Source organism: Miscanthus floridulus, chromosome 7, assembly GCF_019320115.1.
Source record: "Miscanthus floridulus cultivar M001 chromosome 7, ASM1932011v1, whole genome shotgun sequence".
Taxonomy (NCBI): Eukaryota; Viridiplantae; Streptophyta; class Magnoliopsida; order Poales; family Poaceae; genus Miscanthus; species Miscanthus floridulus.
This window is the reverse complement of record NC_089586.1, coordinates 76614753-76629278: the sequence shown is the minus strand read 5'-3', so window position 1 is coordinate 76629278 and position 14526 is coordinate 76614753. Positions and strand designations below refer to the sequence as shown.

Here is a 14526-nt window from a genome sequence, read left to right as displayed (position 1 = left end):
GCCAGCATGTGATTGCATTGAAAAGAAAGAGTTGAGTGCTCAAATACGAAAAAACTTGGGTCATTTGGGAGAGCTAGAATAGTACTAGTATATTCAAATGAGCTATGCGCCCTATGCTCACAAAATGAGGTGGGAGTCGATGAAGAAACTTGTTTTGGCCTCATTAGTTAAGGCTTCTCTGTCAATTCATTTAGACTAATAACTAGTCGCTGAACTTTTGTTACCCCATCCAAATACGAAGTCGATCAAACTTTGATCCAGTTTCTAACTAACGAATAGTCCATTAGTTAACTATAAAGTATAAACCTACCTACCATCAAATTAAACTTTAGATGAATAATTTTAGTTTGAAGTTTGAACTGCTTTTTATCGGAAGTTTGAACTGTTTTATTAGTAGGGAAAAAAGGGTCCTGACGGGCCTGGCCGCGCCGTACCCGTACGGCGTACGGAGTACGGTACGTGTCGAACTGAACCGAGTCCCAAATCCGGAAATTCCAATTTGAAGGCGGCGGCGCGGTTTCCCCCTAACCGCCCCGTCGCGATGGCGGCGGCGGCGGTGTCGGTGTCGGTGGCCGACCCCCGCCTCGTGCGCAATACTTGCATCCTAGCACACGTGGACCACGGCAAGACCTCCCTCGCGGACCATCTAGTGGCCTCCGGCGGCAGCGGCCTCCTCCACCCGAAGCTGGCAGGAAGCGCCCGGTTCATGGACCACCTCCCGGAGGAGCAGCGGCACGCCATCACCATGAAGTCCTCCTCTGTCGCGCTCCGGCACGCGCACCCCACGGGAGTCCACCGCGTGAACCTGATCGACTCTCCGGGCCACACCGACTTCTGCTCCGAGGTCTCCGCCGCCACGCGCCTCTCGGACTCGGCGCTCATCGTCGTCGACGTGGCCAAGGGCGTCCGCGTCCAGACCCACGCCGCGCTTCGCCAGGCGTTCGTCGAGCGCATGCGGCCTGCCTCGTCCTCAACAAGCTCGACCGCCTCATCACGGACCTCCTTGTCAGAATTCCGATCTCGGTGAGAACGATGAACAATGAACGCACGTTTTGGTGCTGCAAAGCGGCAACTTTTCTGTTGATTGTTTCTTACTAAATAAACGAAGTACATGCAGGATTACAAGGTAACAAATGACTGAGATAATCACGGCATGCTCGTGATCGGCTGTTGCCATCCCAACACCATGGGACATGCCGCTAATGGCGCCAATTACCTTCTACATACTAAAATTAGCGGGCTCAGGACTTATTCAAACAATCTCTTCCTAAGTCCTAGAGCAACTAAACTAAATTCTTCATGTCGATCTTACCCCGAAGCTCCTGAAACCGAACGTGCCCGAGCGCTTTAGTGAGGATGTCACCCAGCTGCAGTTCAGTGCCAACGAACTCGATGTCGATCAGCTTCCTGTCGCAGCACTCCCGGATGAAGTGGAACTTCACATCAATATGCTTACTCCGGTCATGATGCACAGGGTTCTTCATCAATGTGATGGCGGACTTATTGTCCACCTTGAGCTTGGACGCGAGGACTGCTCCTCCGACGAGCTCAGCCAACAAGCGTGCTAGCCAAACTGCCTCGCACGCAGCTCCTGCAGCCGCGATGTATTCTGCCTCGCAGGAAGACAACGCGACTACCTTTTGCTTCGCCGACTGCCACGCAATCGGCCCACCTGCAAGGAAGAAGATGAGGCCGCTGGTGCTCTTCCGGTCGTTGACGTCTCCAGCCAGGTCACTATCGGAGTAACCCAGCAGCTTCAGAGTGCCTTCATTCTTCCTTCCGGGATGGTAGTGCAGGCCCCAATGCAACGTCCCTGCCACATAGCGTAGGACGCGCTTGACAACGGCGAGGTGCTCTTGACGTGGTGCCTCCATGAAGCGACTGAGATAATCCGCAGCATACGCCAAGTCGGGTCTGGAGTTGCACAGGTACCTGAGGCTCCTGATGAGGCTACGGTACTCAGTAGCATCCACACTCGGCGTCGACCCCTCCTTCAACAGCTTCAGCTTCATCTCCATGGGTGTAGTACTTGGATTGCAAGCTGTCAGCCCCGCCTTCTCGAGGATCTTGATGGCGTAGGCACCTTGACGGAGCATGATCCCGTGGGCTCCCTGCGTCACCTCCAGGCCGAGATAGTAGGAGAGAAGCCCAAAGTCGCTCATGCGGAAGGTGTTCATCATCTGTGCCTTGAACCTTCTCATAGCACCTGCATCACCTCCAGTGATGATTAGATCATCAACGTACACGCCCACGATCAGGCTACATCTCATGTTCGTTGATGCAGCGGGTGAAGCCGAGTCCCATCAGCGAGCTGTCAAGCTTCTGGTTCCAAGCCCGTGGAGCCCGACGGAGTCCATACAGTGCTTTGTGGAGTTGAAGCACCTTATGCTTGTGCTTCTCGTCGACGAACCCAGGGGGCTGTTGGACGCACACCTCCTCCTGGAGCTCCCATCCAGGAACACCGATTTGACGTCCATATGATGAACGCCCCAACCATAGTGCGCCACGATGGCGAGGAGCAGGCGCACCGACTCCAGTCGAGCGACGGGAGCGAACACCTCTTCGAAGTCGATGCCGGGACGTTGCACGTAGGCCTTGGCGACAAGGCGGGCTTTTGTGCTTGACGATGCTCCCGTTCTCGTCGCGCTTCACTTTGTACACCCACTTCAAACCGATGGCGTGATGTCCGTGCGGGAGCTCCACCAGCGACCAAGTGTTGTTGTCGCGGATCGACTTCATCTCCTCCTCCATCGCGGCAGTCCAGTTTGGTTCATCGCCTGCATCCTTCAGGGACTTGGGCTCCTCCACACTGACGTTGTGCAGCTCGGCTTCCCCTACTTCACGGTCAGCCAGCCCGGGCATGGCGTTCGTGCCCAGAACATTGTCGAGCGTTCTGTACCGGTGCTCCACGTCCTTGTCATCATCAGCGTCGAGGTTGTCGTCGGTGGTGAGCGGCGTCACGAACTCGACCTGCACCTCCGTGGAGGCGCTGGGAGTAGTTGGAGGTGGTGACGCAGGCTGTACCTCCGGCGTGCGCGGGGATGCTGGCATAGGTGAAGACGAACTCGCGGACCGAGGCTCCGGATGTTCCCGCCTGAGCTGGTACTCATACTCGACGGTGAACGGCTCCAGCTCGGGGCTTGCTGATGACTCACCCCACTCCCAGCGCGCGCCCTCGTCAAAGACGACATCGCGCGAGATGTGGACACGCTCCGTGCTGGGGTCGTAGAAGCGGTACGCCTTTGACCCATCTTCGTAGCCGATGAAGACGACCTTTTGCCCGTGATCGTCGAGCTTGCTGATGTGCGGGCGGAGGCGCTTGATGTAGGCCACGCACCCGAACACTTTGAGGAAATGTAATGGCGGCTTCTTCCCATACCATGCCTGGTACGGTGTCATCCCGTCGAGCGCACTCGTCGGCGCCCGGTTGAGCAGGTAGACAGCGGTGTGCACCGCCTCTCCCCAGAAGTGCCCGGGCATGCCGCGGGAGCGCAGGATGCTCCTGGTCATCCCCACGATCATCTGATTCCGGCGCTCTACGACGCCATTTTGCTGTGGCGAGTACGGCGCCGAGTGATGGCGTTGGATCCCTTCTCCTGCACAGTGCTCACCAAACTCAACCGAAGTGAACTCACCACCATTATCAATGCGAAGCACCTTCAGTTTCTTGCCAGTCTCGTGCTCGGCACGAGCCTGGAACGCCATGATCGCCGCCGGCGCATCCGCCTTCGTGCGCAAAAGCGTGAGCCACATAAAACGGCTCATGTCATCAATGAGTAGAAGGAAGTAGACGTTCCGGGCTGGAGTTAGCGGCGAGATCGGTCCGCAGAGGTCTCCATGGACCAGTTCGAGCTCCTCCCGCCAATTACCTTCTACATACTAAAATTAGCGGGCTCATCCTCCTCTCGCCCGAGGACGCTTATTACGCGCGCCTCCGCGGCATCCTCGACGAGGCTAACTCCATCTACTCCACGCTGCGCTCCGGGTACTACTCCTCCTCGCTCCAGGACGACAAAGACGGCCAGCGCGCGGGCGGCGGCGAGGAGGACGATGACGAGGGCGACGCCTTCCATCCCCAGAAGGGCAACGTCGTCTTCGCCTGCGCCCGCGACGGCTGGGGCTTCCGCATCCACCGCTTTGCCGACCTGTACGCCCAGAAGACGGGCGCTAGCAGGTCCAAGCTGCTCATGGGCTTCTGGGGACCGTACTACATAGACAAGAAGAAGAAGGCGGTTCTGCCTCTGCCTTCGAGTAAGGAGGCCACGGGCAGCGGCGAGGACCAGCAGCCCATGTTCGTGGAGTACGTGCTCAGGCCTCTGTGGAAGGTGTACCAGAGAGGCATGAGACCAAATAGCGCCAAGTGGATGGACGACAATGTGGTCTCCTTCTTCAAGCTGGTGGTGTCGCCGCGGGAGCTGAACAGCGAAAACCCCAAGGTGTCGTTGCATGCCGTGATGCGGGCGTGGCTGCCGCTCGCGGACTCGGTCATGGAGATGCTCGTCGAGTGCACGCCCGACCCTGTCGCCGCCCAGGCGTTCAGAGTGGCAAGGCTTATGCCCGAGATGAGGACTGCTGCCGCCAACCACACCTGCAGCATTGTTGCTGAGGCTGAGTTGGTGAGGAGCTGTGTGGCGGCCTGCAGCGCCAGCGCCAGCGCGCCCATTGTGGTGTTCGTGTCCAAGATGTTTGCGTTGCCGTACACGATGCTGCCGTCCAAGGGGCTTAAAGGAGAGGAGCTGCTGATCCATAGCGAGTCGGAGCCAGAGGGGGGGGGGGGGGGGGGGGGGGTGCTTCTTGGCCTTCGCGAGGGTCTTCAGCGGGGTACTCCGTGCAGGGAAGAAGGTGTTCGTCCTGTCTCCGCTATATGATCCGGTAAAAGGGGACGACGCGGCGGGCAAGCATGTGCAGGAGGTGGAGCTGCACGGCCTGTACGAGATGCTCGGGCAGGACCTGAGGCCAGTACCCAGCGTTGCTGCGGGCCACGTCGTCGCGATCCAGGGCCTTGGTCAGCACGTGCTGAAGAGTGCAGCACTGTCGTCGACCAAGAATTGCTGGCCATTCTCGAGCATGACGTTCCAGGTGTCTCCGATGTTCAAGGTCGCCGTTGAGCCCTCCAACCCTGTTGATCTGGGAGCCCTTGTAAAAGGACTGAAGCTTCTTAACCAGGCAGACCCGTTGGTTGTGTACACGGTCTCGCAGAGGGGCGAGCATGTCCTTGATGCAGCTGGCCAGGTACATTTGGATCGCTGCATCAAGGATTTGCAGGAGAGGTTCGCCAAGGTCCAGCTGGGGGTCTCAAAGCCGTCAGTGTCATTCAAGGAGACCATCCAAGGAGAAGCTGTTGGCTTACTGTGAAGCATGAAGGTTCAACTGAGGTTTGTTGAGAGAACCACTCCGAATGGGAGATTCAATGTGAGAGTTCAAGTCATTAGGCTTCCCAATGCACTGACTAAGGTTCTTGCCGAAAGTGAAGAATTACTTGGTCAAATCATCGATGGGGAGAGTTCACACTTGGCTCAGGATGGTGGTAGTTCTATTTCTACAGCTACAACCATGCTTAGGCAACGCTTGATCTGTGCCATTGACACTGAATTGGAAGCGATCTCTGGACAAGTGGAAAGGGAGAAGCTTGAGAGGTATAGGAAGACATTGTTTGGATACCTTCAGAGAATCTGGGCCCTAGGTCCTTCACATGTTGGACCAAATTTCCTTCTCTTGCCTGACTTTGAATCAAAATGTGGTGTCACAGCAAGCCCAAATGGAAAGGAAGGTATTCTTGTGAGTGGTAGGTGCCATGTATCAGAGAGATTGGGGTTTCCGCGTGCACCTGATGCAGAAGCTAAAAATGCCACTGAAACTGAAACAGAGACATCGACATATTCTCTCGATTCTGATGCGCTAAGGAACAGCATCGTCTCAGGTTTTCAGTTTGCCACAAATGCAGGTCCCATATGCGATGAACCTATGAGGGGTGTGGCATTCATTGTTGAGCCCTACCTTCTGTCCAGCAACTCTGATGTTGTAATTCGCTCCGATGACAACATCTTCACTGGGCAAGTAATTACTGCAGTGAAGGAAGCATGCCGAGAAGCTGTTCTTCAAAGCATGCCAAGGCTCGTGGAACCAATGTACTTTTGTGAATTGACCACACCGACGGAGCAGTTAGGTGCAGCCTTTGCTGTTCTGGGTGATTGTCGGGCCAAGGTTCTGAAAGAAGAGATGCAAGAAGGAACATCTTTGTTCACAGTGCAAGCTCACTTGCCAGTTGCCGAAAGCTCTGATTTCTCTGAGAAACTTAGGAAGCGAACGTCAGGTGCAGCTAGTGCGGTTCCAGCATTTAGCCACTGGGAAGTTATCCCTCAGGACCCCTTCTTTACCCCGAAAACTCCGGAGGAGATTGAAGAATTCGGTGATGGCTCAAGCATTGGACCAAACCTGGCCAAGAAGCTCATGAATTCTGTGAGGCGAAGAAAGGGCCTTCATGTTGAAGAGAAAGTTGTGGAGCATGGCACGAAACAGCGAACTCTTGCGAAGAAAGTGTGATTTTATTCATGAAATCATGAGATATAGGAAATTGGTGCCTTGGGCTCCCTATTTTTTCCCGGTAAACTGAAATATAACCAAATATGCAAATTATAGGGATTTAAAGTTCTGGTGTAGGAGTTCTAGTGAAGCAAAGGATCAATATGAACTTTTTAGTATTATATACACTTTATTCTGATGAAGACGAAAACAAGATGGTACATTTATCAACGATAATAAGTTTCTTGTCCCAGATGCGGATGTTAACTCTTTCTCTGACATTTCCTATGTATTTTAAATTTTAATTTATGGGAACTGCTGATAAAATTTTCAAAAAAACTTACCGGCCATTTTGGATAAATCAACCTGAAAATCACGTCAGCTTCACTTGACCTGAACAAATTAGTTATTTTGGATCTGTTGTTTAGTAGTAATATGTTTGTTCTACCATAGGGCACGCTCAATTAAATTGTGCCAACTACTAAACACTTGTTATTACTCCTCTGATAAATTCAGTCATTCAGGCAGGTAACTTCACATAATCTCAAGTTTATGACAGTTCTATTGCGCGTGGTCCTTCCAATTGTGGAACAATGAAAAGCCTAAGTCTCTCTCTTTTTTTTTTTTGAAACGAACCGGCAGGAGAGCTGCCCGCTATATTAACCAATGAGTCTTCCAATTGAGGAACAATGAGATTTGTGAGTGGGGAATGAGAAATTATTGAAGACATACTAATTGGAGTGATTGGTTCTCTTCGATTCATGAAAAAGATGGTGCATGGCTTCATAGTCCATACACACCGCGTCAATGGGAGATACGGCTTCCGGCTAGCGACGAGAGATAGTTTATCTAGCATATATGGAAGGCCATGAATGATATTAGATTCAACAAAAAGTCATGGACTGTCGCAGGTCCTCCACGCTACGCATGCAGAACTACAAGGTATATGTCTTACTTCTGATGCAGGTGAAACAGGAACACATACAACATTGAAGGCAAATCAAACAAGGGGGACAAACTCTAGAGAAGCAGTACTACATACTCTGATGCCTGCATCTACACATACACAACAGGCCTACAACTTGCAACTGAGACTCCAAGGTACGAACAATTTCTTTGCAGGAGATCAGCTACAACAGGGCAGTGCACCAAATTATTTGGTGTCCATCCCTGCAAGGTTACCTGGACCTCGTTGTTTCTCTGATGCATCTCTACGCCCAGATCAGACTACTGCAACAGAGAGAACAGCAGGGATTGGAATTCTACTTACCATTACAGGAATTTCTCCAACTCATTTCATCTACATACAGGCCAAAATATCACAGGTTACTTCAGTGCTGATGGCAGAGGCTGCGGGTTTAGCTTTGGGAGCAGAACTTGTGAAACGACTCCTACTCAAAAGCATGTCATATCTGCTAGTGCACTTCTTCAACTCTGAGAACCACTCTTCTCCACCAGACTGGAGAATCAAGCCTTTGACATGCTCCTTCATTAACTTCAATAGAAATATTGATCACAAAGTGTATAAGATTAATAGGTCTTTGAACTCCACAGCCCACATTCTTGCTCATCAAGCATCAAAGGCTTTAGCACAGTCTCAGTTTTTTTTTTCACTTGTACTCACTTTGCCCACCTCTATCAGTGTCCCATTACGGAAGCACTCATCAATGTAAATTGGCAGCCGTTTAGGCTCCTCTCTGTAAGATGTTGTTAAAGCAATGAAGTTTGTTATTATCAACAAAAACGTAGAAGCACCCTGCCTTTAGCATTGGCGACCGCCTGCCTTCCAATTTTCCCGGGCTTGGGAGCTAGCTAATGTGTTGTGCCAAAATGTTAAGTGAAGGTGCAAGGAAAAAAAGTTCATTTGACCTTCCAACTTTCGCCAAAGTCCGGCTAGTCTCCCCCAAACAGAAAATTAGTATTTTGGGCTTCTCAATCTTTTGAAACCGTCGGTTTTGTGTGACATGGTGTCACGAAAACTACGTAGGGATGTCAATGGGCCTTGATTCCCCATAGGAAATTCCTCTATTAGGAGATAGAGACAGGGCAAATCCCCCACCCCAACGAGAATTTAAACGAAGGAAACGACATTCCTGACGGTGTTGGTGGGGAATGGACGGTTCTCTGCCCCCCTGTCCTCGTCCCATTTCTCATATGCATGTATGTCACTAAAATTTGTGATGTAATTGTTAAGTAGTATGTAGTTTTTTTTATGTATTTTTGCTAGCGTATTAACGATGGACTATAAGTGTACATTGCAGTCCATCAATGATACATTTGTACTAGAAATTATTACTTGCTTTTGTGTTGAATTTGAATTGCTATCTATATTCCGAGATGTAGCGAGGTGGGGACAGACGGATGAGGATTCATGTGGAGATTATTCCCCTACGGGACAGGGACGGGAGCCAAATTCTCCCCCGCAAGCTTCACAGAGACGGGAACAGGGATTTTTCCTCCCCATGAGGATGGTGATGGGGAGCCATTCCCCAATAGGGAATTTCCAGTTGCAACTCTAGCCATGAGGAAGGCAAATCAGGCTATGTCGAAAATCCGAGGAGATCAAGTAGACTTTATAAAAAGATTATAGAAATATTTTTTTTTATAAAATTATCCAAATGTTTCTTTTTGAAAAGTAAATATAATTAAAAATCCTATATCCAATTTAATCTTAGAAACAATATATAAATTTTGTTTTAGCTTACAAATATGAAACCGCTGTCAGATTTTTTTCAAAAATCATTTGGAACTGATGTTGTGAATTATTTGAATCTTAGATGGTCAGATGAACCTTTTTTCCGAAATTCTATCCAGTGAAACTGACAGCCCATGAGCCAGGACTGCACCGCAAGGCCTGAAGGCCCATTCCATTCCGCCGCCAACTTCGAGGCCGTTGCGTTTGCGTTCATCAACCGCGTCCTCGACTGTTGCGTTCACCCGAATCACGCGTCCCTTTCCTTTCTCCCCCCTCCCTACTCACACCCCCCTGAACCCTCTTTCACTTGGCGGCGCCGACCTTCGCCAGGTCTTCATCGGCTCTTTCGCCGGAGACAAGCATCCGCCAGGTATGCCAGCCACTTCCCTTCCCTTCCCTTCCTGCTGTGCGAAATCGAGCACCCCAAACCCTCCCTAAACCCTAATGCAGGCTATTTATATTCGGATCTGACCCAAAGCTGCTGGTTTTTCATATGAACAGAGAACGCAAGGGATGTTCGATTGGCTCTAGTTACTTAGCAGAGTCAAAAGAGGAAGGCCATCAAAGATACGAGGACTTGTTCTCGCCATGTCTCGGTCACCCCACCTCCCACCCCGCTGCCCACCGCTGGGTCCTCAGATCACTCGAAGGGATGACAGCATGTTCACGCAGAGCTGCAGGTTTCCATCTGGGGATCCGTTCTTTGGTGAACCGCCATGCTGGCTCGATGATCTCCTTGCAGATTCTGGGAAAGCTCCCAAGCTTCCTCCTCTCAGAAGGGCCTGTAGCGATTCTGATGCCATCTTGGATGCGCTGTCGACATTCCAAAGCCCAATTTATCCAATTGAGGAAGGTGATCTAAACTCAGGTGGTGAAGCTGAGGACTTGTTGGATGCTGGCGAAGGTGGTGAAAGCGGTTCTGTGGTCGACGCTAGCTGTGTTTATGGTCCGAATTCGCCAAGACAGAAGAGTAGGCTGACATCTTCAGAGAGTTCCATGGTCAATGCTGTGCTTGAGAATGTCCCCAGCAACCCCTTGCAGTACCTGACCATCGATGCCTCCAGTGGTGTGAATGGTAATGTGGCCAGTGGAACTGCTGATGCCTGTGATGCTTTTGGCCATCCTGATCAAGACAAGTCATTTAAAAGGTACACTTATGTTTGTGAGTGAAATATCTAAAGTACTTTCTTCAAATGTTCTCTTTCAGAAGGTAGCGGTTTCTGCCAATCAATAGCACTGTTGCTTTTACTAAACTGGAATTTGTAGTGAAAATGCGAGAAATGTATAAATTATATCAAATGCAGATGCCAACTGAAAAGGAACATGACACTGCTGCTCTGCAGAAATTAAATTAACTGATGGTGCTTCTAATTGTGTGACACTGATAGTTTTGACTTATGTCACCAGCAGTAGCAATGCCAGGTAGAATTTATTGTCATATGATCTCGGCAGCATAAGTAGTTCAAACCATGTGGGCATGTGTTGTCTTCAAAAGTTAGTTCGTAAATCCTCATTGCTTGAATATTGTAAAAGCAACAATTTCCTTTAGTTTTATAATACTACTCCCGAGATTGTCCAGCAGTTAGTCTATGTTATGTGTCAATCAGAATTCTTATTTTTCCAAGATGCGTACATTACAAAGTCTGTACAATTAAAAGGGAGCCTGAACATCATTATACGAGAAATATATTTACTACTCCCTCCATTCCAAATTGTAAGCCATTCTGGCTTTTCTATATACATACCTTTTGCTACGCACCTAAATATACATTTTGTCTAGATACAAAGTAAAAGATATGTATCTACAAAATCCAGAACGACTTACAATTTGGAATGGAGGGAGTATTTTTTTTCTTCTCAAACTACACAGGATAGCTGCATGTCATGTCATTAAGAGAGGAAAAGGAATACAAGAGCAACGCGAGAACAGCCCCACCCAAACCCACACCACACAAGCCATGTTAGCTACAAAGGACACACCATTGAAAATAGGACACGGCCAACCCAACCAGAAACTAAGGTTGTGTGTCATTCGACCTTAGGAGCAGGTCCTGGAGGTCAGAGGCCCCTGCCATGCGCCAAGAGCTGCATTCATTATCGACCTTCTGTAGAAGGCTCTGAATATTTGGAGAAAGACCCTCAAACGCACAAGCACTCCTAAATTTCCATACTTCCCAGGCCAACAAAATAATAAGGGAATTCAGCCCCTTGCGCATCATTTGGGTTATTTCTGATGGTGTTCCCCCACCATCTGAAGGAATGAGTTGCATCGACCGGAGGTGCCAAAGCCGTCATGGAAAGTTTCTGAAAGACCAAAGTCCAAACCTGCTGGGTAAACACACAGGATATTAGGATGAGCTGGATAGTCTCCTCAGCCTGATCACAGAGAGGGCAAGCAGGCTGGTGGGGCTGCCCGCGCTTGGTGAGGCGATCGGCCATCCAACACCGATTATAGTTGGCTAATTAAATTAGAGTCACTAAATATGCTAACTAAATTAGTGGTAGCTTCCAATGCTAAGCAATTAGTTTAGAGAAGGGCGGGCTTGGTGCAAGCGGTAGAGTCTTACCGCTTGTGACCGGAAGGTCCTGGGTTCGAGTCGCGGTCTCCTCGCATTGCACAGGCGAGGGTAAGGCTTGCCACTGACACCCTTCCCCAGACTCCGCACAGAGCGGGAGCTCTCTGAACTGGGTACGCCCTTTTTTTAAAAAAAGCTTTCTTTGTTATTGGTGTCGCATCTTCCCATTGTGTTGGACACATTCAATCAGTTCTAAGAAGGGCGGGCCTGGTGCAAGCGGTAGAGTCTTACCGCCTGTGACCGGAAGGTCCCGGGTTCGAGTCGCGGTCTCCTCGCATTGCACAGGCGAGGGTAAGGCTTGCCACTGACATCCTTCCCCAGACCCCGCACAGAGCGGGAGCTCTCTGCACTGGGTATGCCCATTCAATCAGTTCTAAACAATGCTAGAAAAATTGGAATGTGTGCCTTTTAATGGATTAATGTTTTTATGCTAAATCACATTTTCTGCTTTACTGGGTATGCTTTTTTGCTATATCATTTATCGAATCAATGAGGGCTGATATTCAAGCTATGACTGTCCTGATGTTTACTGCTCTACTCACAGAAATTCATGACTATGGTTTCAATTTATGGGTTTGATGTTACCAAGTCAATATATTATCTTTACATTCGCACCACACACATTTCTAATATTGTAGTTCTTTTCCTGCACAATAGTTTAGGTTTCATACTTAAACAATTCATGTTTGATGGATGTTGAACTTTTCTAGTTGAAACATTACAAGGCAAGAGAGAACATGTCATGTCCTTTGAGTTTCGGTATTGATGCCTACTCAGCAAATCAACACTTTTGCAGGCGTTCAGGACAAAGATCTAGGGTCCGGAAACTTCAATACATTGCTGAACTTGAAAGAACTGTTGACTCACTTCAGGTAATTATGTTGATCTTTTATTTTATTTTAATGTCGTGGGTTTCATAGTACTTGTTTTATGAGAATAATGCCATTTTATTCTTTCCAGAACATGGGAGATGATTTGGCTGTCAGAGTGTCATCACTTTTCCAGCTTCATAATGCTCTATCAATGGAAAACAAGCAACTGAGGATGCAGATTTCCAGTCTTCAGCATGCAAAACTGATTAAGGATGGTATGTTTGAGAAACATCGTGCTCTTTTTTGAGTTATTAGAGCTACTTTAGAGTATAATTTAGACTATGCATCCTTTTAGTAACATGTTGTTCATTGAATATTTGTAGTTGTGCAGCAAGGAAATAACGTGACAGTATTTTTATCGTGATTATTTGATTCAGTAGCATGCTTCTGGTTCAACTTTGGTGCAAGTTGTGCTCAAATGTTAAATGCAGTTCAATGGTGTTCGATAAAATAGTAATTAGATATTTACATAGGCTCCTGAACTTCACATATCTTGCCTTTTAGTAACTAACTACCTACCCAACATTGGCCGTTCTTTTAATTGTGTTTGTGGGTTTTACCTCCACACAATAGTAGGAACAGTTACCATCATTTATTCTTCAGTATTTTGGCCAATAATCATAAAAGCCTTCTGCTCTTGTTCAGCTAATCATAGCCAGGTGCTATGTCCATGACTCTGTTAACATTAAATAAAATCCCAAAAAAAAACATTGCAGATATAGTCCGCGGAGGGTTGGTAACCCCCTTTCAGGTTTTAAGTTCAGACTAAATAACTTGCTGTTGATGATAGCTTTTTTTCCCTTTTCTCAATTTTAACATTATAGCTTGATCTACAGTGTGCCAGGAATTTCTGTTGAATTGTTTTCATAGGGATAATCTGAAATATAGTTTTAGCATATTCAAATTGTTTCTGTAGTTCCTTTGGTAATTCATTCCCAGACAAAAATAAATATTTTTTGCATTATTGTATCTACCAATACTAGGTTTGAACTATTTGGTACTCCTTCCTAATGTTTGTCAATGAGTATGAAATATTGTGATTATCTAGCTAAAGTATGATGGTTCCAGAACATGGTTCAATCTTGCCTAAATGAAATGCTTTTGAAATGGAATCTGCAGGTCAGACGCAGGCCCTAAAGAATGAAGCTGAAAGGTTGAAGCAGATGTCTGCCCGTCACCGCCGGAGCAGAAGCGTCACTTCCTGTTATGACCCAAGCTCCTTCGGAGCAGACGTGTCTGCAGTCAATTGGCAGATGCCTGACATGGCAAGGCTCAACCTGAACGGCAGCTCTGTCTCCCCAAGTGGCGGCTATGGTCTGTGACAGCAGCTGGCCCTAACCCCCCTCAGAAGATAAATCGAGGTGTTACCCTAGATAACTTTTCGCTAACCTTACCCAGGCATAGATTTGAGGGCCCATCTTTGACTAGGAGAGTAGGGTGTATCAGTCGCTTTCTCGGAAATTTACAGAGGTTATCAGCTTAGTATCTCGTAGAGTGCTGCAGTTGACTCCCAGATTTGAAAACTGATATGAAGTGGAGCAAGCTTTGGCCTGCCGTTTAGCAGCTGCGATCTACTCGTTTGATGCTCCAGCATATTGCAGTAAAGTTGCAGACCATCTCTCAATCCATGTGTTGGGCCAAGGTCGCTCTTTCATTGTGGTTTCTTCTGATTGCTATATCTATTGCCATTCGTAGGCTTTAATGGTGCATATTTCAAGTTGTGTTGGTGGTAAGATGATTTCCTGTTGTTACTACATTCTCTGTGTGGTGGCCATGGTCTCACGGGAATGCATCTTTGTATCTAAGAATGGAAACCAAGAGGCCTCAATACGATACACGAAAAATGGAGGGCGGCCATGGA

At 48.4% G+C, this 14526-nt stretch overlaps 1 protein-coding gene and 1 pseudogene across 1 annotated transcript; both read left to right on the top strand.

The window, feature by feature from the left end:
• Positions 1–541: 541 nt before the first annotated feature.
• Positions 542–6543, top strand: LOC136467111 (uncharacterized; annotated as a pseudogene).
• A 2924-nt stretch (positions 6544–9467) lies between these two features.
• On the top strand, positions 9468–14228 carry LOC136463495 (basic leucine zipper 19-like). The gene is made up of 5 exons (XM_066462489.1): positions 9468–9587; positions 9719–10365; positions 12590–12665; positions 12754–12880; positions 13785–14228. The coding sequence occupies exons 2-5, from the start codon at positions 9806–9808 to the stop codon at positions 13985–13987; spliced, it is 966 nt and encodes a 321-aa protein (XP_066318586.1). The 5' UTR covers positions 9468–9587; positions 9719–9805; the 3' UTR covers positions 13988–14228.
• Positions 14229–14526: the final 298 nt, after the last annotated feature.

Excerpts from the sequence above, each read along its gene's own strand:
- LOC136463495 (XM_066462489.1), top strand. The coding sequence starts at position 9,806 with ATGTCTCGGTCACCCCACCTCCCACCCCGCTGCCCACCGCTGGGTCCT. Across the intron at positions 10,366-12,589 it reads CAAGACAAGTCATTTAAAAG|GCGTTCAGGACAAAGATCTA; the intron begins GTACACTTATGT and ends ACACTTTTGCAG. Across the intron at positions 12,881-13,784 it reads TGCAAAACTGATTAAGGATG|GTCAGACGCAGGCCCTAAAG; the intron begins GTATGTTTGAGA and ends TGGAATCTGCAG.